Here is a 23,892-nt window from a genome sequence, read left to right as displayed (position 1 = left end):
GAAGTTGAAACCCTCCAGTGGGATGAGGCTGTAGCCGACAAGAGTTCCATGAGACTGGATACTGCATTGGCGAAGGACCACTGAGCAGGATTTGCTGCTGCAGAAAAGAATGTAACAGGAGCTGCCGTGAAATCAGGCCGAGCAGATTGGCTACGGTCTTCTCTTGGTTCTCGTAGCAGTTTTTAGCCCAAAATGTACTAAGTCTCAAACTTTGGATTTTGGTTATCTGGGTACCCTTCACACCATCAACAAGGGTTCAGGACTGGATGGACACCATTTTGTGGTCAGGACTCACTCAGGCTCAGTACAAGTGCATGCTCAAGATCATTAGATCTCTTTCTGTCCCTGGCGCTCTGATCAGGAGGCCCACTAACCTTCCCTTGGAGTCACTCTGGCAGTCCTGTGTTCAAGCAGTTGAACAGGGCTCAAGCAGCAAAGCAGTCCTTCCAGGTGCAGTAAGGCAGTCTTATGGAGTACACAGCAGGCAACAGAAGCATCAGTCCTCTGAGAATCCTTCCACGTGCCCAGAAAGTGAACTAAAGAGGGGTTCTGAGGGTCATATTTTTATGCGTGGCGCCATCTTTTGATTAGAAGAAGTTCCTGGAGAATTCCCTTGGGAGTGCTTGAGGTTTCCTGCTTCCCCCGCCCTGGCTTCTGGCTTATACAGGAACAATGTAGGGGTAACAAGAGTTTGTATGAAGGCAGATCACAGCCTATTCATTTTCAGTGCACAGATCCACCCCTCCATGCTGTCAGTGATGGGCCATCCAGGTACATATAACCCCTCTATTTTGTGGCTGTCTTGGAGAAATAAGAAAATTCCAACTGCCAACTATATCAAATCATGTGACCCAGGAACAGGCTGCAGGCATCAAATAGGTCAAGAAAATAGGACATTTCTAAAAGTGACATTTTCAAAATGATAGCTTAAAATCCACCTTTGCCATTAAAGAGAGCTTTAAAATTCAAATTCTTATTTGAAATATTCACCTGTTCCCAAACAAAAGGTAGCACGTATTAAATATAATAAGGTAACTCAGTGTTAACCTATAAGATAGGTATGCTTATAATAAAAAAATAATTTTGGAATTTTTCACTACCAGGACATGTAAACGTAAAAAATACATGTCCAACCTTTTAATTACAATGCATCCTGCTCTGTGGGCTACCTTGGACCTACCTTAGGGGTCACATATATGCAGTACAAGGGGACTGTAAGCCATATCAAAAGAATTATATATCCAAGTCGAATTGGTAGTTTAAAACTGCATTCAGTCTGCAATGGCAGGCACCTGGAATATGTTTTAAGGGGCTACTTAAGTGGGTGGCACATTAAGTACTGCAGGCCCACTACTAACAGTTAACTTACATGCCCTGTGAAATGTTCCCTCTAATTATTCTTCCTTGTATATAGCCATGTAATGTTTGTGTGCACACTTTATTTGGCTGTGAGTAAACTGAGTGATGTGATGTGCAACTATGTAGTTGAACCAACTACCACATACAATTAGGTATAGAAGTCGTGAATCCACCTTTAATATCCTCCCTTTCCCATCTACCCACCTTTTCTAAAGTGAGCATTTTAAAGCAATTTTTTTTAATGATCCTGGCTTAAACATGCTAGCTTTAGATACTGTTGACATTTATAATATCTTTAAGGTATAGGGGTGTGATTCCAGGGGTTTACAAGAACAATTTATGTCCTCCAACCGGGCCAACCTATTTGGTGGATTAGCCCCTAACGGCCACCATCTGGAAAGTAGTTGAAATTAGGTTGTGCCCTTGTATAATAGCTATTTAATTCAAAAATAGAAGTGGAGCTTTAACATTCAAGAATCCTTCTGTTAGATGTAATATATGTTCTGCTTAAATCAAGTTTTTCCATAAACAGCCACGTGGAAATTGATAACTCACAAATTTGTGCAGTACTTCAGTCATGACAACTGTACATATAATTTTTCTGGCACCCGAAAAATCATATAATAGTCTGAAGCATTCTTAATTTTTTTATGTGTAAAAAACTGCACATCACTTATAGACACAAAACATTTATGCAACAAGAGGTGGTATGCCCAGGTGAAAAAGTGCCACAGCCAAAAATTGACCACCACATCTTACATGCAAGCTAAAAAGTTAAGCATCTTTTATTCAGTCACAGGATTGGTAATTACTATATATGGCCCTGAAATACCTGTTACACAGAACAACGCAATCAAAAGAACATGAAAGAACTATGCAGTCATACAATTTGCTAGCGTTTACCATATGAGAAAATGTTAAAGATGTATGCGATAATATCTAAAGATGTTTTAGGATTTCACTTCACACAGAGAGCAAGCACTACAGTGTCTTTGCTTGTCTAGTAGTCACTGTGCCACAGAATACCTGATCGTAGGTCTCTCTGAACAGAACATATTGTTCATTTGTTATTAGGTCATATTAAAAGAGCCATGAAGGTCTGAAAGTTAGTGGGATGTAAAATACCTGAACAAGAGGTGCTAGGCCACATCATTCCTAATATGAGATACTAGGCCAGATGAAGCCTGTTACAGGGCCATGCATCAAGTACTGATTCATGTATTGCTTGACTTTCACCAAATGGGCCACATGGTGTGTCCCAAGCTGAAACTACGGATTATCCTACCTGTCTGTATTTTTCTATGGCATATAATAGGTGTTTATCAGTCATTATGCCACAGAGTATCTGCATATCAGCGAGTCACATTCTGGCTTGCATTGGTTGCCGGGTCACAGGATTGCTTCCCACCACTTACATGAATAAATAATGTCTGTCATATACGAGTGGTTCACAGGATTCCTGCCCAATATTTATGGAAACCTGTATGATTGGGCAAACATTACCACAACACCATCGTAATGTCGTCTTCCTCTCTGCCTCTGTCTGTCTATGCGCTGTCCCCATTTCAATCATCTTTCCCTTCCTCCTCAAACTCTTACTTCCATTATATTGTCACTCTCTTTCACACAAACATATCCATGGTGACTCCCTCTCTGTAGCTCCCTTCTTAGTTCTCCTTAATGCTCTCTCTTTTCATATACTATCCCTCCTTCTTACACTCATATTCTCTTGTTTTCTCTTGCTTTTGCTAACCATTTCTTACAGACTCCATAATTGTTTTTTTCAGTTCTATCTTTTACTCTCACTTATTGACTGGCACATTGACACTGTTGTTGATTGAGCCTATTTTATCACAGCTTAAAATAAACAAATTAAATGCGAGAGAGAAAACATACACTAAATGGTGGAAGAATTATACTTTTTTCGAGGGCATGGCAAAGTTCATATTTGTGCCCTATCTAGATGCGGGATGTTTATTACCTCTGATATTCAGGACAAACCAAAACAAAATAAACCCAGAGAGAAGATGAGAGAGAGACACATCAAGAAATGAAAAGAATGAATTCCAAATCTGCCTCTTGACATTAAGGCTTTGGGGGCGCTTGCACTTCCCTGCTGATTTAGGGCTTCGCTCCAATGCAGGTGTTCCCATCCATTGTAATGGTCTCTCAAAATAAAATAAAAATCCCTAAAGCTGTGTTTAACAGCACATTTTCTGTGTTGCAGCTTGTCATCATTAAAATCCCCTTACAAACAGAGGCTACACTCAGACAATTCTTTTGCACATAGTCGTTAGGCCACAGCAAGCCCAATTTCCACACACACACCGCTGGCAGGTGAGTGTTATAGATAAAGATGAGCTCAGTCCCCTAGCAGGAAAAATAATGTGCTGGTAAGAGCTGAACCAGGTTCCAGTCTCAGCATAGGTTGAACATCCTGTGATTCTCAGCAAAATCACTTTCTCTGTCCGTAATTGAATTGAATGTAAAATGCCCCAATATCTTTGGATCGAGTTTGCACTATACAAAACAGTAAGCAAACTGACGCCTAGCATATCATTAAAAAACTTTTACACCAAATTGACTATTCATGCCTTCCTCACTTCTAAGCTGACAGAAGGGGAGTCACTTCAAAGCCTTCAAAGAGTATTTTTTTGCAGCCAAAGAATCAGAGGACATGTGTGCCGCATAAGGCTTAGTGTGTGGAGGGGAAACTCATTGTGTACTCCCACTCATGGGCAGAGCTTAGAGGAAACTATGGCCCTGGGTATATGATATACCACTTTACTAGGAACGTATAAGTATATTAAATATGCCAATCAGGTGTAAGCCAATTTTACCATATTTCGGCGAGTAAGAACAAGCACTTTATCACTAGTTAGCAGTGTTAAAGTTCATAGAGTCCTTAAGCTAACAAAATCAATTTCAGAAAAGATCGGAGGGTAAAAGCAAAAGGTTTAGGGAAAACAACCATATTTCCACAGGTCTAACAGACATGCAGATACTCCATCATACCTATTCCATTGCAAGATTTGATTAGAAAGATCAGTCTTTTGCTCCACTTGTAGGTCTTCAAAACTCAAATTTAGCTGCTCTCCCATCTTAATAATATTAAGATCTGAATAAACCCAAATTGGATTCAGTTTCACTCTTAAGTTAGATGTCATCATATTTTGGTTTCAGGATTATAGCACCAAGCAAATGCACTCAATTCCCAAAGTATTTGAGCAGAAGTTTCTCACCTGTGTAAAACTAAGAATTCAGAAGTGTACTTCAATGGTACTTGTTGTAAAGGAACGAAGACAACTCCAACCAGGTAAGAAGTAATATCCTTTATTGCAGATGGAACAGAAGGCAAACAAGGACAGTCCATGGTTGGTTCCGAGGAAACTGACAGACCTGAGATGGTTTACTTCAAATGAAAACATAGAATCTGATAAACATCAGATTCCATGTCAGGAGACACCGACATGATGTCAACATATTACAAAAGTACTCTGTCTATTCATCACGAAAATCATACATTTGAATGGGCCACTTTCTCAAATAGAGCAATTGTCAATGGGTTAAACGAGTAGACTATGCCCATTTGTCCTACTTTTCACTAAACTGGAAAAAGAATGATATCTTGTGCATACCCCATGTACTTGCAGTCTACACAATCTGCATTGCCATTCTCGCTTAAATTCACATGTAAATGTACTTTCTTTCTGGATCTTAAGAAATTCAATGTTATTTAATTGCAGTGAAAAATTACCCTCCAGTGATTTGTAAGAATTATTCAATACCTAGACTAAAACGTCTGGCCTTAATATTGGTGAGCAGAAAGCTGCCTTTTGCATTACCACAGCTGTTTTTTTCCAAGGTTGGGACCTTCAATCACTTGTAGGGTCAGGCAGGGGGTGCAGATGCTGTGATCAGATTTTCAGAACATTCCGCTTTGCATAACAAAGCCAGATAGGTATTGTGAACCGTGCCTGCTGATAATTGTAGGCCCCCAAGTTCATACCCAAGTGATTCATAGAAGAGACGATGATGGGTACAGGCCATAGAGGTCCCCTGCATGTTAATACTTAGATTCACATTGCTATCCCAATGTTATTGAATTAATGTAATTAATAAAGAAATGTAAAGATTTGTTAGGCCTGTCAACCTTAGGGTGGTCTTCCCCCAAATGCTTTGCCTTAACCCCTCCTATAAAAGCTGATGTCGGTTTTAGGACTCTGCACTTTGTCATTGCTAACCAGTCTTAAAGTGCTTGTTCTCTTGCCTCTAAACAGCGTGGAATTAGCTTATACCCAGTTGGTATATTAAATTAACTTTCTAGTCCGTGGTGAAGTGGTACTACATGTACACAGGGCATGTAAATGAAATGCTACTAGTGGGCTTGTAGCACTTATTGTGCCACCCACATAAGTACCCCCGCAAACATGTCTCAGGCCTGCCATTGCAGCTTGTAAACTACCACTTTGACGAGGCAAAATAAACTTTTGCCAGGTCCAGACTTTCCTTTTTAATACATATTTCACCCCTATGGTAGGCCCTAAGAAACCCAGAGGGCAGGGTAGAGTGTATATAAAACGTTGAACATGTACTTTAAATTTTTATGTGTCCTGGTAGTGAAAAACTCCTCAGTCTTGTTTTTGCTACTGCAAGGCCTACCTGTCCCATAGGATAACATTTACTTACCTTATTACATTTAATAAGTGGTAACTTTCAATTGGGAACAGGTTGACAGAGCGTGTTTGGTGTCTAAAGAATTGTGATTAAAAGCCTTCTTTAATGGTAAAGTCAAAATTTTTGTCACAATGATGAAAATGCCACTTTTAGATAGTTGCCATTTTCTTGTCCAAACCATTTGGTGACTGCTGCATGCATCCCAGGTCACATGACGAGAAGTAGTTGATAGTTGATCTTTGTGTATTGCTCCCAGACAGTGGGACAAAGAGGAGCGAGGTGTTGGCAGGATGGACTAATCTGAGTTAAAGAGGGGGGGACGCTGTCTCCTACCACACTTGCACATCACAAAGGCTCTGCCTGAGCACTCTCACAAAGGGGGTTGACACTATTCTATTATGACCCCAGACAATATGGGGCCAGGGCAGAGAGGCAGGAAATTCAAGCACCTATGGGGGGGGGTAGAATGTTCTAGAAGCTTATACTACTTCAAAGTGGGCACCAGCTATAAATATTGAACCTCAGACCCCAACTCTTTAGTATACACTTAGACCTGTGGAAGACTCAGAGGAAGGACAGCTGTGCTGCTCTAATGCAAGAAGGATTGCCACTCTGCTGCCCTGCCACCCTCTTGCTAAGTGAAAACGACTGGTCTTGTATCTTGAACACACGACCACCAGAGTGACTCCAAGGGCTATTTGTTAGGTTTCCTCATCAGAATCCTAAGGGACAGAACAGGCTATCTCCATCTTCAACCCAGTACCTAGACTCTGCCAGCTGTGAGTCCTACCGTCCCAAATTGTGCCTCCTCAGTACTGGAACCTTGGAATTGGGCCTCAAAGTGCTCTGCCTGCCCCTCTGTGGTACCAGCAGAACAGACATATTGGAGCTGCTGTGCAACACATCGCCTCACCAAAACTCTGCATTGGAGTAACTGCACGACACACCACCTCTCCAAACTCCACCTCAGGACCTCAGTGTTTTCTATCTTCAGCACAGTCCCTTGCATTGTAAGCCTCTCATCGGCACCATCCTCCAAGATGATGCAGGACTCTGCATCGCAAGCCTGCGCTTCTGTGCACTAGCCAGTGTGCAACACATTTTGACGCAGAACTTGGCACTGCAAGCCATTCCTCAACGGCATCATGGATGACGAGGCAGGACATCACATCACAGCTGCGCAGTTCCTCGGAATCGCATCTGCATGATGCATCCTCGACATGGGACTCCGCATCTCTCCGCAACCAGAATTTAAGGTACTTTTGCTCAGCTAGCCTAACTGGGTCCTTGTAGCTGAACCATGCTCCATCGGGGTAGGCCTGAACGTGTGAACCCCAATTGGTGCTTTGTGCTTTTTGGCATTTTCACTTGAAATTTAAAATTGCATATCTCCGGTTCTGCTGAATGGATTTTTGTGGGTTTGGTTTTACATTCTGTATCACATTTTACTCTATTTTTCTACATTGGTGTGGGACTTTTCTTGTCTTGTGTTTCACTTTATTACTGCTTCACATGCTGCATAAATACTTTACACAGTGCCTCTAAGTTAAGCCTGGCCTGACTGTTTCTAAGCCAAGCTACCAGAGTATTAAACACAGGCTGATTTAGGATAGAGTTTCTGCTTCAGTAGGGGCTCACGCCCCTCAACCAGTAACCCAGTTTCTTTCAAGAGATACTCCACTAATCATGCAAGCGGGTCTTTTCTGTTTTATACTTATTTTGTGTCTTCCCCTGTGGCTGTCCTGCGTTAGGTTAGTGATGTTACAATATTATGGTAGATGCACAAACTGGAGATTTTAGTGCATAACTCTGTGACTGAGGAAGGCACCTGAATGTGTGGCCACCACACCACCCGACAGTCCAAGCGTACAAATCTCGCGGTGGGCCAAATGTGTTTGTGCTTTCTAATTTGGAAGCATGCATGTTAATTTGTAGTTATGAAAATACTCTTTACACACATTTCAGAAACATGCAAGCCTTCTTCAAATTATTTTTATTAGTTAAGAGAGACCCAAGTAACAACCGTTTAAAGTAAATAATTCACAAACTTACTTGTGTGTCACTAAAGCAAATTTCTAGCTGATCTGAAATTCTCAAGTAATTTCAGGATTATCCAAAGAAATGTAAGGCATTTCTAGGTTTATTTAGGTACTCAAATACAAAAGTAAAAGGCATACAGTTCGGCATGTTTAAGACAAGAGTATTGTGCATTTGCAACTTTTTACTCTATTTTTTTACTTTTAGTCAAGAAATACTTTCTCCTGCACCTCAATTAATTTTGAGAGTGCCTGCTCCCCATTTCCGGTCTGAAAATGTACCTATGTATTTTTAGAGAAATCTATCTATCTATCTATCTATCTATCTATCTATCTATCTATCTATCTATCTATCTATCTATCTATCTATCTATCTATCTATCTATCTATCTATCTATCTATCTATCTATCTATCTATCTATCTATCTATCTATCTATCTATCTATCTATCTATCTATCTATCTATCTATCTATCTATCTATCTATCTATCTATCTACGGTCTCCAGTAGATAGTTATAGTTAGGACCTATTTTCAATAGGAAATCGGCAACATTCTATTGGGAATATCTTTGGCGCCGATTGACGAATCTTCGCAAAATTTTCCAAACTTTTGGCCAGCTCCGCTCCGCTCCTACCCTGAAAGTTTCGCGGTGATTTGTCAAGCGGGGGCCGAGAAAAAAGGAGGGTCCCAAAACACGTTTTCCCCATTCAATTTCCCATAGGATCTGTTGTCGCAGCTACAGTCCGAACCGCTGAACGGAATGACACCAAATTTGGCAAAGAGGTAGTCCTCAGTTCAGACTTATGCCTTTTGCATAAATGGTGTGAATCTGTTCAGTAGTTCCTGAGAAAATTAAGGTAAAAAAGTTAGTGATATCTATGGCCGCGGAGGATCCGCGGATCCACCACGCACCCTCCCTGAACCCTCCCGAGCAAGAGCTGAATGCTAATTGGCTGCCAACACTCTGAATCAGGAAGTGTTGGCAGCCATCTTGTGCCTCGGTAGAACCGAGGCACAAGAAAGCACAAAAACAAAGACACAAAACGCAACAAGGGGGCAGGGTAGAAACACCCTGACCCCCTAGGCCTGCTCAGGGGGTCCCACAAGGACCCCCAAGGCCCCAAAAAATTATTTTTTTTTTAAAAAATCACGGGATGCGTGTAGGGTCTGTGCATCCCGCTAACGAAAAAAAAACGAAGCGCGGGCTTCCGCGCTTCGTTTAGATTTAGCCCCCGTGGGGCCAAGGCCCGGGGGCAAAATGAATTTATAATGGGGGGCCCGGAGGGGGGCTGTGTGGGTGGCTCAAGCCCCCCACATGCCCCGGGGACTGCCACCTCCTGGGGGCACTGATTATGTAAAATTGGGGGTCCGTTACGGATCCCCAAGTCCCGGGACCTCCACCCCCTGGGGCTTTAACATAAGTGGGGGGGCTGCGTGGCCCCCCCTGGAGCCAATGATGGCCCTGGGGACCGCCACCCCCCAGGGACGGCTCCTGCAGTGTCCCGGGGTGCCCACCCCCGGGAAACTGCTGTTTGCTATGGCAGGGTGGGAGCCTCGCGGCTCCCGCCCTGCCATAGCAAACTGCTTTGGTATTTGGAAGAGAGAGCATGAAACCTGCTCTCTCTTCCAAATACCAAAGACAATTACTTTTCCACACGGGGAGCAGCATGTTAGCTGCTCCCCATGTGGAAAAGCAATGCCGGCTCCCGCAGGACGCGGGGAGCCGGCGGGGCCGTGGGGGGATAGGGGACCCCCCCACGGCCCCCAACAGAGACCAGGCCCCGGGGGATGGGGTCCCCGGGGCCATAAGTGGCCCAGGCGGGGGGCCACGCGGCCCCCCTCCCCAAATTTTTTTTTAAATGTCCCCGGGGGATGAGGTCCCCGGGGCCATAGGTGGCACAGGAGGGGGGCTATGCAGCCCCCTCAATGAAAAAAAATATTTTTTTTAAAAGGGCCATGCCCCGGGGTATGGGGTCCCCGGGGCAAATTATGGCCTGGGGAGGGGGGCCACGCGGCCCCCTTCCCGTTTAAAAGAAAAAAAAAATCAAAATTGGGGGCAGGCCCTGGGGGATGGGGTCCCCAGGGCCAAAAAAAAAGAAAAAGAAGGGGGGATACACAGCCCCCTTCTAAAAATGAGAGGGGGAAAAAAAAGGATCGGGCCGGAGGCCACGCCCCCTCCTTACACCACTCTTCAAACGCGCCCCCTGGCGCGTTTGCAGAGGGGGAACGAATTCCCCTTCAATACTGGGGGTGCCTGGGGGCCAACTAGTCCATCAGGAACCTCCAGTATGCGCCAGGGGGCTGTGTTGCAGAGAGGTGTAATGAGGCCACGCCCCTATTTACACATCTCTGCAACGCAGCTCCCTGGCGCTTACTGGAGGTACCTGGTGGGCTATTTGGCCGCCACGGGACCTCAGGATTCAAGGGGACTTAATCTCCCAACTTAAAACGCGCCACTGGGCGCGTTTGCACAGTGGTGAAGGTAGGGGGCGGGTCCTGAGGTGATACTGTGCAAACGCGCCCTGTAGCGCGTTTTAAGTTGGGGAATTCATTCCTCTTCAATCCAGAGGGTCCCTGGGGACCAACTAGCCCACCAGGTACCTCCAGTAAGCACCACTGAGCTGTGTTGCAGAGTGGTGTAAAATGGGGAGTGGCCTCTGAATACCTCTCTGCAATGCAGCTCCCTGGCGCATACTGGAGGTACCTGGTGGGCTAGTTGGCCCCCAGGGGACCTCAGGATTGAAGAGGAATTAATTCTCCAACTTAAAACTTGCCACATGGCGTGTTTGCACACGTCACCTCAGGCCCCTCCCCTTCCTTCAACATTGTACAAATATTCCTCTAAAATCAGCCGAACTACGAATTCCGATTTATTCACCTGTAATCAGGAGAGAACCCAGTGCTGCATCTTTTAGCCCAGCACTGACCCTGAAAAGTAATTCTAAGCGTACTTACCAGTAACTTGTATTTCCTTCCATAGGAATCCATTGTGTGATTTTCACCAGAAAATTTTCTAAGTGTCCATTTTTTAAACGTACAAATATTCCTCTAAAATCAGCCGAACTACGAATTCCAATTTACTCACCTGTTATCAGGAGAGAATCAGGAGAGAACCCAGGGCTGCATCTTTTAGCTCAGTACTGACCCTGAAATGTAATTCTAAGCGTACTTACCAGTAACTTGTATTTCCTCCCATAGGAATCCATTGTGTGGTTTTCACCAGATAATTTTCTAAGTGTCCATTTTTGAAATGTACAAATATTCCTCTAAAATCAGCCGAACTACTAATTCCGATTTACTCACCTCTTATCAGGAGAGAACCCAGGGCTGCATCTTTTAGCCCAGCACTGACCCTGAAAAGTAATTCTAAGCGTACTTACCAGTAACTTGTATTTCCTTCCATAGGAATCCATTGTGTGGTTTTCACCAGAAAATTTTCAGTGTCCATTTTTGAAACATACAAATATTCCTCTAAAATCAGCCTAACTACGAATTCCGATTTACTCACCTGTTATCAGGAGAGAACCCAGGGCTGCATCATTTAGCTCAGCACTGACCCTGAAAAGTAATTCTAAGCGTACTTACCAGTAACTTGTATTTCCTTCCATAAGAATCCATTGTGTGGTTTTCACCAGAAAAGTTTCTAAGTGTCTATTTTCACAAACTAAAAATATTCCTAAAAAATCGTCTGTATGACTTAAACACATTCTTTCAACTGTTTACAGGAGGTAGGCCAGTGCTGGATACAGGATTGACCACTGAGTAAGAAAAAGTAATGATAACACTACTTACCTGCTAAGTGAATTTTCTGCCATAGGATAACATTGGTGATTCTATGGGAAAAAGTTTCTAAGTGTCAACTTTTAAAATACAATAATATTCCTTAAAAATCACTACTGTAACCAAAGTGCTTTTACTCAACTGTTTACAGGAGATTTCCAAGCACTGAATCTAGGATCCAGTCTTGTGGTTAGAACTGTAATCCATAAAGTAACTAATTGCATTTCACTAGAAATTCACATTGAGCTCAATGTTGCTTTGTGTTTGAAATTGTGTTGCCCATTGCAACAACTGTAACTACTGTACTTAAAAGTCTGTTGCATATTTGCCAAGTATTTAAACTAAAGTAATTCATTCTGAGAAAGTATATTTTGTATTGTTATGTATAATGTAATTAAAAAAAATATATCTAAAAATAAATAGTTTAAAAAATGTAGTAAATCAGTATCAAAAAAATCAGTATACCAATTAATACATTCAAAATTGTCATTTAGAAAACCTTTGAAATTCATTGAATATACCATAGGTTTCAGGCCTGATACAGTTAGGAATTAGCATTTAAAGAACCTTTGAAATTCACTGAACAACCATAGGTTTCAGGGGCGTTATAGTTAGGAATTGGCATTTAAAAAACCTTAGAAATTCACTGAAAAAAACATAGGTTTCAGGGGCGTTATAGTTAGCAGGACATTTCCCTCATACAAAACCCTAGAAATTCCCCTGTTATAGTTAGTTCAGCTAACTATAACTCGCGCTCCCGCAATGCACTGCTGATGACGTCACATATTACATCACTCATGACATGGTCAGTGACATCACTGATAACATCACTCATGACATCACTGATGACGTCATCCATGTGATAAATTAGTGCATCTTCTCACACCCTTTGATATACTCAATCAAAATTTAAGACGTCCATACTCAAAACCATAGATACTCCAATACCAATAACTACATACCCACTCATTGACTCTTAGATCTACACACACATCCACTCACTCACCTGTACAGTCACTCATACTTACAGTCACTCAGTACAGGACTATCATATGCATTTATACACCTACGTAGACACTCACACACCACCAATCATCCATAGAGGTACTCTCACACCTAGTCAGTCATGCAAATAATTAATCACACTCCCATTTACTCACCTATGCAGTTATACACACACAAGTTCACTTACTCATAAAAATAGTACCACATTCTTACACTCTTATACAATCAGTGATACAAGCACACACTCATCCATACAGCCACTCTCACAATCACACAGTCTCACATATACCCACTTATATACTCTTACACACATATATACTGCCCTTCACATATGTAGTTACTCACAAATGTACCACTGAGATATACATTCAATCAATAACACACCCATACATACACTCACCCAACCATACAGTCCATCACAGATGCACTCTTAAAACCATGCACCCATAGAATCACCCACTCACACATGTATGCACAGAGTCACACACACCCCACCCACACAAACACTCAGGCACCCAAACAGATACTCAGACAACAATCAATAACCCATAGACACTCATATAGCTATTCACAAAACCATGCAGCCGCTTATACACCAACAGACAGACAGATACAAACATTCACACAGTTTAGTCACTACTCTGCAGTTAGATTCGGTTTACCTCTTGAGTGCCCATGACGAGATGGTCTTGTCATGGGCCGCTGTTGCGCTGTGCCCATGACGAGACTATCTCGTCATGAACCCTGTCCGCTAATGAAAGGGCCGGCACAGGGCGGGGAAAGGGCGGGGCACTCAAGGGGTTAATGACTCACTTAGACAGTCAGTCACGCACCTACTAAATCATCCATTCACACACTTATACACCCACTCATTCTTCCATAGGTTTTTCCCTATATGTATATTAAACATATTTAAAATTTACAGAAACACACACTCACTGGATGACGTCATCAGTGATGTCATCAGTGATGTCATTTCAGATGTCATCAGTGATGTCACTGACCATGTCATGAGTGATGTAATATGTGACGTCATCAGCAGTGCATTGCGGGGGCGCGAGTTATAGTTAGCTGAACTAACTATAACAGGGGAATTTCTAGGGTTTTGTATGAGGGAAATGTCCAGCTAACTATAACGCCCCTGAAACCTATGTTTTTTTCAGTGAATATATATATATATATATATATATATATATATATATATATATATATATATATATTTATTTATATATATTATCTACTGGCGTTTGCCAGTAGATAGTTATAGTTAGGACCACGTTTCCATAGGAAAAACGTTTTTTGATGAGCTTATAACTTTGGCGTCGTTTGAGGAATGTCTACAAAATGTTCCAATAAACTTTGCTTTTCAGATCAGCTTCTATGTTAAAAGTTTGGGGGTGATTCGTCAAGGGGGGGCTGAGAAAAAAGAGGGGTCCCAAAACGTGTTTTCTCGATGCAATTTCCATAGGAAACTTTAGACAAGTCTACAGGTCAAACTGCTGAACGGAATTACGCCAAATTTGGTAGGGAGAAAGGTCAAGGTCCAGAAAGCATGCTTTTGTTTAAATGGGGTAAGTCCGTTAAGTAGTTTAAGAGAAATATCAAAATATACAGATATCGATATTTGAGAATTCTGACATCCGATTAGCAGAGGCGTTACGAACACGAGCATGCGGCTCATTGGCTGCAAACTGTTGAAACTAGGAAGTGTTGCAGCCATTTTGTGACTGCGTGGTAAAGGTGTAGGTGGAAAAAAGAGAATAATTGTATAAGAGGGAGTTTGAATGTTGCGTAGGCCGTGGAAATCACGTCCGCAGAACAACTGTGCGCAGTATTGCGGCAAGATTGCGTAGGCTCTGGAAATACCGTCAGGAAAACAATGCACCGTATTGCGGCAAGCAGTGTGTAGGGTGCACTCACAGGTAGGGTGAATGTTGCGTAGGCTATGGAAATCACGTCCGCAAAACAGCGATGCGCGATATTGCGGGAATGTTCAGTAGGCTGTGGAAATAATATCGGGAAAATAACAATCCGCCGTATTGCAGCCTTCCTTTAATATAATGTGTAGTAATGTTTACTTATAATGCGGTGTTCACTTTTATTAAGGACAGTGTCACTTTGTTAGACGAAATTTAAAATTATGTGGGAGGGCGTGTTCTGCTCCTGTGCGCGGAACAAAATTAACGTTTAATTGGCTGAGGTGTTCCAACAACAGGCTCAAGGTTCATTGGCTGTGAACCATTAAAAGTAGAAGTGTTGCCAGCCATTCCCTCCCCCTGCGCGGTGTAGCAAGGACATCTGGTTGGCTCACATGTTCCAAGCAGGACCTTCCAGAGGTTAATGTTCATAGGCTGCGAACCATTGAAAGTAGAAGTGTTGTCAGCCATTTCCTCCTCGTCCTCGGAGTAGCAGGGACATCTGATTGGCTGCCGTGTTCCAAGCTGGACCTTCCAAAGCTTAATGTTCATTGGCTGTAAATCATTGAAAGTAGAAGTGTTGCCAGCCATACCCTCCCGCTCCACGGAGTATCAGGGACATCTGATTGGATAACGTGTTCCAAGCAGGACTTTCCCAAGCCTAATATTCATTGGCTGTGAAGCATCAAAAGTGTTGGCAGCGATTCCCTCCCCCTCTGCAGAACACCATGGACATTGTATTGGCTAAAGTGTTCCGAGTGCAAGTTTGCTCATTATTGGCTGGGAATGGTTCACTGTAGTGAACCATTTTGTGACGCACTTCAATGGAGTACGGGAAAATGCAAGTAGTAGCGAGGAGGGTAGGAACATTATTAACTCTGTACAGTGGTCACAAGGTGGTGGACAGGGATTGTGAAGGTAAACATTGTGTTTTATATCTTTTAATGGCCATTTATATAATTGGCGAGGGATAAACAAATCACGGCGGGAAAATAACAGAGTGTGTTGCGGTCTCCTTTTAATTAAGTTGGCGGGTGGGATACTTCCTAGGAGCACTATTTACTTATAATGTGGTGTTTATGTTTCTGACGGGTCAGTCTAGGTTTATTAAGCAATTAAAAATAAACTTTCTTCAGAAACAGAAGCTGTATATACCAAAGGGGTGACAAATAAAAACAAAATTCATAAAATATCCCTTAAGCGTGGCCACACCCTCCTTTTTTTTCTGCTATAGTTTGTAAAAGTGTTTCCCAATATTCTTGATCATATAGGAGGGCATGAGTTACTTTTACATAAAGTAGAAAAGAAGTGCTACAAGAAACCCTCCATCTTCTCAGGTCGCAAGAACAATAACATGTAAAAAACAGTTAAACACAAATTACTTTATATTATATAGAAATGTACGCTTAATCTCCAAGTACTGTTGTCTGACAATAGGACACTGTATTAGAATATACACAGTGTTACATATGCTAGACAAAAGGAAAAGGAAAATAAAGTCATGAACAAAAAAAAAGATCAATAACAAAGCGGTGAATATGTTCAAAGCTTCTTTTCTCCGGGACTTTGAAATCTTTACTGTTCGCGCCGACTGGTCATAATCTCCTCTGAGATCACAATGACTGTTAATATTATAATATACATATTTACAGTAAATGATCTCAAGAGGGAAACAGAGTACGGACCAGAGGCTGCTGACATTACATATAAATCTTTAGTCTTCGTGCCGACGGGTCCCCAACACCGCTGAGGTCAAGTACAGTGTCAATATTATAATATACAAAGTCACACTATATGAGCTCAGAGGAACCAGAAAAGGAACAATGTTTGCTGTATTCTGTCTGTTTCTGAAAACAAGCTGCTGACGTTACATATCAATGGCAAAAACAACCATTAACACTTTTTTTCTAAATACAAATGTTTAAATATTGACAAATAGCTACGTATTATAAATATCTACTATGCCATAATCAAACAACTTACAACTCTGGAATAGGTTTTATTGCCACAAAAGAAGAATCCGACGCTAGAAAAGGGAACCTGCATTACAGAATGGACATGCGTAAATAACTTGCAAAAACAAAACTAATCGAACAACGGGTGTGGTTTATATACTTTTTGGTTATTAAGTAGTCTATGGAAGGAAGATGTGGCGCCGCCCATTTAGATGTCATGTTTTACAGTTGACACGTGCTCACATTTTAACTGTTTAACTTGTGCACGTGCTGGGAAAAGTTAAAAAATGTGAAGGGTAAAAGTTTCGATTTTGATCCTAACACGTATAGCTCCTTAATATGTACATACAATGGAGAACTTAAAAACTGTTAACCGGCAAACCGTGTCATTTCCATTGTCATGACTAAAAACATCTATTAATTTTCGTAATTCTAAATAGAAGAGATTAAAAAAATATCGTTCAGAATAGAAGAAAAAAATGCGTGCCAATATTTCTCATCACTATGGTTTGAAATTAAAAAAATGCCAGCATTTGTAAAGCGTACAGCTACCCCCAGAAAGATGTGCTGGTGCTCGGGGGCGTTGGGAAGATTAAGCAAGGTGTTGCCAAAAGTGACATAGTGGTGGGCTAACGTGCCGCGGGAGCCGGAAATCGAACTGTGAACGCTATTGTTCGAAGTCAGGTATCAGAGCTGCTGCGTCACACTTTTTCCACACTATTATGTTAATTAGTGCTAATTAAGTTTAATTCATTGTTAAATTATAATTTATAACAGACTACTGTGACAGTTAGTTTTTCACTACAAAAAGTATGCACGTCTTTTTAAAATTTACTCAAAAACAATATATGTTCATTGACATTGTAGTTAGAAATTAGCATTTATGAAACCTTTGAAATTCACTGAAAAAACCATAGGTTTTACAGACGTTATAGTTAGAAATTAGCATTTAAAAAACCTTAGATATTCACTGAAAAAACATAGGTTTCATGGACGTTATAGTTAGTTGGACACTTCATTCTTGTAAAACCAGAGAAATTCCACTGTTATAGTTAGTTCAGCTAACTATAACTCGCGCACCTGCAATGCACTAATCATGATGTCACATATTACATCATTCATGACATGGTCAGTGACATCACTGATGACATCACTGATGACATCTCAAATGACCTCACTGATGCTTAAATCACCTGGAAAGTGTTTCTCAACATCCACAACATTGTGATATCTGGATGATGACGATTTTTCATAGCTGTTACCTCCAGCAACAGCACAATACCTCTAATCAGGATGAATGTGGAAATGTGGGAATTTCTCAGCCCTGCCAGAACTCACGTATTTTCTAAGACCGTTTGAGTATGTGAAAGTTCATCAATCCTAAATGAGTCATTCAAGAATGTGACATCTTTTAAAAAACTTTTTAAAAAAAGAATGTGACATCAAATTCATATTTTTAATTTACTTTCCTCAGAAAGATGAAATCAGGAGCCTTTTGGAAACATGCCACTAGTGCATTCTGTCCCATGCACACTATTTTGCAATCACCAATCTCCAAATATTCCTGTTCTATAACATTTTCTCAACTTAAGCACTTTAAGTTAAATATTTACTAGACAGGTTGTGCAGATTAGTTTGATATGAGTGTCCTCTCTTCACTGCTCATTCAGTTTCATACAAACTATATTTATTTCTAGTGTTCATTTGTAGTTATCCCTAGAATTGATCGTGGTTAGTTGCCTGCCATGCAGATTTAGACCTTTCTCAAATACCTATAACTTTTGGACATTCACCTCTTAAACAATGCACAAATATATCAGATTTACTAGCCATTGTTAGTAGAAGATCTCCCACAATAAAACAAAAAACCTACAAGTAAACATTGTTTGATCACAAATTAAGCCAACCTTTTTCGAGATGTAAGCATGTGGATTGTTTTAGATCAACAATTGCTTTCTCCGAGACATTGTTCAATATGGGATTTGAGAAACACAACTCAGTCCCTGGAGAAACGTTTGTATCATCAAAAAAATATTCTGACAATTACCACATGGGATGGAACGAGTGGTTTCACTGAATAATTGGACGATTGTCAAAAAGTAATTACAGAGACATAAAGCCTAGGATATCACCATTCACGGCTTCCCGCAAAGTATGGGATGGGCAAACAAAAAAATCAGAATTGCATTTCAACTGGAGAAATGTGGACTTAACATTTAAGTCATTAAAAAACAGAAGAATAAACAGTTTGCATAATTTACAGTCATTTGTATCTGGCAGCTCTTGGGGCAAACTTGTCTTTAGAAAGGCCTTCTCTTGTTTTTTTCCCCAAGTGTCCATTTTACAGAAAAATGGCACCTGTTGCAAAACATATTGCTTAACTGCCAAATTTGCATATGCATTTCTTCAGCGCAGTACAGAATAGGGCCTTTTGTAGAGTGGGCAAATTTGTTTGAATAATGGAAACCAAATCTTCAATGTTTTCAGTTATTTACCTAATGCTTTCACACATGAAGGGGGAGATTTACAAACCTTTTGAGTTGTTTTAGCGTCACAAAAGTGATGCTAACCAGCGCAAACCTTTTTTTTTTGCTTTTAACCTTCCAGCGTAAAACTTGGTTTGCGCTGGAAAGCAGCGCAAAGCACTGCTTTGCATTACTTAGCACCAAGGGGGCGTTACATGGTTGGAAAATGGTCTTTCCCATTAAAGCACCCATGCCTTTTGTCGCAAAACCATATTTACAAAGATTTGTTGGCAATTGTTTTCGCTCCAAATGTTAACGCCCTTCCAAAGGAGGTGCTAACAGGTGAAATGCTTTCATTTCTCTGTGCTTTTCCGACTTTGCATGTGTGCTGCACTGTGCAGCACTCATTTAAAGTGGGTAAAGCTTTCCATTGTGCTAGGCATGGTATTTTGTACAAGAAGGTACCCTTCCCGTACAAAACCTATGCTACACTCATGCACACACCCCTCTCTCGAATTCCTAGATCATGCTCCTCTGTACATTTTCCCCAGCCTGATTATAATAATTAGTCCATAACATCAATGCAAATACCTTATAAAATTATGAAAGAAAAACTATGCAGTACTGAAAATGATCAAGTATCATTCTACCCATGGCAAGATCTTGGACTCATACTAAAAAATGTAAAAAGTATTATATCCGTCTACAGTGGCTTTAAACACATTGGTACCTAGTATACTGTTGTCAGAAGATGTAAATGTTGGTCTATCATTATTCATTCAATAAGTGGCCTCAAGTAATTCAAAATCAAATTCAGGCCTGACAAGCCACACCAGGCACATCTGTGTACAGCTCCAGATAAGCTGCTCAAATGAATGGCCTTGAGTCAGCTATTTTCATAAGATGTGACTCATGTAGGTAGCCAAATACCGGTCGGTAACGGCCGAAATTCGGTAAATATCCCGTTACCGACCGGTATTTAGGCATTTGCGATGTAGGTGGCTGATTTCTGGATTCGGTATGTACCGAATCGGAATATAAGAAATCGGTAATATACCGATTCAGTAAATACCGAATCCAGAAATGCTATGTAGGGGGCACTCAAGTGAGTGCATCATTGGTGTCTGGATTCGTTATTTACCACCAACTACAAGTTGATGGTAAATGACGAATACCTTTCAAAAAGCATTTTTGTGCCATTTGAAAAGTGCCATGTGGCAGACATACATGCCCTAAGGGCATGTATGTGTGCCACATGTGCACACATGCACGAATCAGGGGTGCAACAGGGTGTCAATGTGACACCCTGCCACCCATGATAATGCCTCCCCTATTACTGATTCGGTATTTACCGAATCGGTAATGGTAACTGGCTTCCCATAGGAAGCCAGTTACCATAGGAATGAATGGGAAGGGATGCATCATTACCGATTCGGTAAATACCGATTCTGAAATACCGATATTTACCGATTCGGTAATAATTACCGATTGTTTACCTACATTACATTTACCGATTCATAAATACCGAATCGGTAAAATTCGGTATTTAAGAATCGGTAAATGTAATTTACCTACATATGGCCCTTAGTCATTAGATCCCAGAAAAGGTCTGAAATGGGGAACTGAATCTGGAGTCATTGACTTTATCAAGAAACATGTCTGTAGTAAAAAACTGACATTAATGGCCTAATTCGTGCGGAAGATGGACTTTACTCCATCAGGGAACACAGCAAAATACTCTGTCACCCTGACTAATACCTGTCCTCCACAATTAGAGATGTCCTCCGGCCCTGTTAATATCTCAAAACATTGGCAGAAACCACCTCGCAATGTGTTAAACATTTGATGGACGGCTCCGTCAAGCATGACAGCCTCCCGTCAAACTTTTAACCTACATTTGTTTTTTCAAAAGCAAAATCCCAAAGTGGAAAATTGTTTTGAAAAACAAAAAAATCATCATACCATGGAAGTTCTCTCCCATGGTTTGTGGTCACATAAACGTTTTCACTCTCCCTGACCGCTAGGGTTTTCATTGCGGTGAGTGAGAGTGAAAACTGGGCATTTGCCTGCCCACTCCAAATTGGACGGGCAGACAAATTGCCAAAACTCCGATGGTCCAATGGAGTACACCCCGTTGAAGGAGTATGTCAGCTACAGAGTGAACATAGGGTCCAACGCTGACATACATAAGGTTGGCCCACTTGTAAATCAGGTGGGTCTTTCAAGGGTTTTGCAGAGATGGTACTCTGTCGCAATTGCAATGGTGTTTCCTGTCCACCAGGCTCTAAGCCTCACAATTTCCAACTCATGTGAGTTAACTTGACATGCTGCATTGATGCCTTTCAGTAGTGGCCTGCATATTTCCAATGGGTTATTAAAAATAAATCGTGATGCGGCTTAACATTGTGCCCTTTGATGTAATGGAAACTGGCATGGTAAAATTTGTGATATCCCTCCCAGTCATTAAAAAATCACCTATTTCCAGAGCTAACCCAAACTTTATGTTGCACTTGACTCAGACTAAAAATGGAAACCATTGAAAATGTCGATTAAAATTACTTGTCTGTGGGAAATGGAAATAGAAACCTTCTTTTATATGCAACTAATATATTTAATCATTAAACTCTCTACAAATGAGTAAGCTTTCATACTTAGTTTCTATTTGAAAATCTTTACATTTTGCTATGTGTTGGATAACTCTATAACCATATGTGTTTATTTTTGTTGTTCAACAGGAAGATTTGCTATTGATAATAGTACAGGAGTGATTTATATAAAAAATCAGCTGGACTACGAAACAACAGCAAGTTATGTACTGAGGATCCAAGCAGATTCAATGCAAATTGCCAGATTCAATTTACGAGCTGCTTCAAAAAGTAAGTGTATTCATTTATGTAAACAAGGAAAGGCATATCAGATCTTAATATCATGTATTGCAACATAATCTAGATTTGATTATTTTCTGACATCACTCAGTTTGGAATTTTGTGCTACTTTCAAATACTAAACTTGCAAGTTAAGATCGATGACAAAAAAGAGACAATTTAGACAATGACGATAAGCCTGGTTTGTGGTTTATGTTACATCCAGTGAAGGCTACTTTTGCTGAAATAATTATTGAAGCGGAAACATCTTGTAATATTTTTATTTATTTGTTCACAATATATTAATTTTATCATGATCTTACACAACACTACCGTACATATTAAAATTGGACTTTAAGATATACAGACAAAATCGCATGCAAATTAAGTTTTATTTTGTTGTGCTTGGGAATGCAATTGTTTAGTTTAGTAGTGCAATTCTAGGAATTTTGCAGTAGTTAAAGTTAGTAGAGTAGTGGAAGAAACTGTCATGTTTAATTTCTTGTTATTTTTTTAAGTGATGTTGACGTGCGTTTAGTGAAAATATTTTGAGGTAGAGAGGGGCTGTTGTGAGAGCACTTTTATACAATTGTGCAATATTAAAGAGTGTAAAGTGGTACGCTTAGGCCTGTTATTTTGTAAAATATTAGTTTGTGTTACATTGAAGAAGGTTAGGATGTAATAAGTATGTACAGGTTGTGCTAGATTCATCACATGTTTTAATAACTTTCTGGATACAGACAGTGCGAAAGACTATTTCAAATTTAAAACACAATTTTTCAATGACATTTTGAATGGTGTCAAACTCCTAAGCATAACTTGCCCCTTTTGTTACAAAACTACTGCCTCTGGTCAGGCATAAGACATTCATACTGCAGAGGCAGTTTAGGTAGTTTTGATAAATTGTAGTAGGGTAGGAAGGTGAGATTACACATGACAAGTTAGATTAAAGTATGGTAGTTTAGGTTGTGACTGGTAGGGTAAAGAGGCTTAAATTTCTGTGTGCTAATATAGGGTGAGCTAATTTAGGTTAGGATGGGGTAGGTTGGAGTTCGTAAGGTTAGGTCAAGTTATGTTATTTTGTGTTCAGATAGGATAGGGTAGGTATGGTAAGGTTTGTGTGGTGAGGTATTTCGGGTATTCATGGTATGTAGGGTTGTGTATGGCATGTCGTATGTGGTATATAGAGTAGTGTAGGGTATGTAGAGCATGGTGATGTAGCATATATAGAGTAGGGTAGGGAAGAGCTGGGTAGGCTATAGATGGGTTAGGTAGAGTTGGGAAAGATAAAAGTATGCAGAGTATTTAGGGCAGGGTATGTTGAGTAGCACACAGAATGTGAGTGAAGATGGCATAGGATTTGATACTGATTAAATATATGGTAGAGTAGGGTTAGGTGCGGTATGTAGGGCAGAAAAGAGTACATAGACAGTTCTGGCGTAGAATATGCTATGTAAGGTATGTAGGCTTGGGTAGGGTATGTAGGATATGATATTTAGGAACAGTACAGTTGTGTTGGTTAGGGTACGTAGGATAGAGTATGTAAGGAAATGTTGTGTTTAAGTCTGGGATGGGCGGAACTCTTCGAGTTTCACTCAGGGGAATTCTGTGAAGTTACATGAAAACTCCAGGAGATTCCGCAGAGTTCAGCGAATGGGCAGAATTACGCACATCACTCTGCTCACACTGCTTTTTGCCCCGGGAGCAAGGGGTGATGCTTCTTGAGTTAATTTTGCTGCTGCTTGAGTAGATTTTCTACTCTAGCAGCAGTTTTCTGACTGCAAATGGTCGCAACCACCCACTTTGTGGAAATCTCGCCAGGTTCCCTCCTAC

The 23,892-nt window shown here is 40.9% G+C and overlaps 1 protein-coding gene across 1 annotated transcript in view; it reads left to right on the top strand.

The window, feature by feature from the left end:
• PCDH15 (protocadherin related 15) overlaps nucleotides 1-23,892 on the top strand; it is a 2,378,624-nt gene that overhangs the window by 1,912,199 nt on the left and 442,533 nt on the right. The window contains exon 25 of the mRNA XM_085614969.1: nucleotides 21,931-22,071. Coding sequence (XP_085471095.1) covers nucleotides 21,931-22,071 — 141 coding nt within the window. The remainder of the gene's footprint in view (nucleotides 1-21,930; nucleotides 22,072-23,892) is intronic.

The sequence above is a fragment of the Triturus cristatus genome, chromosome 1_2 (assembly GCF_964204655.1).
Source record: "Triturus cristatus chromosome 1_2, aTriCri1.1, whole genome shotgun sequence".
Classification (NCBI taxonomy): domain Eukaryota; kingdom Metazoa; phylum Chordata; class Amphibia; order Caudata; family Salamandridae; genus Triturus; species Triturus cristatus.
This window is presented reverse-complemented; position numbering and strand designations above follow the sequence as displayed.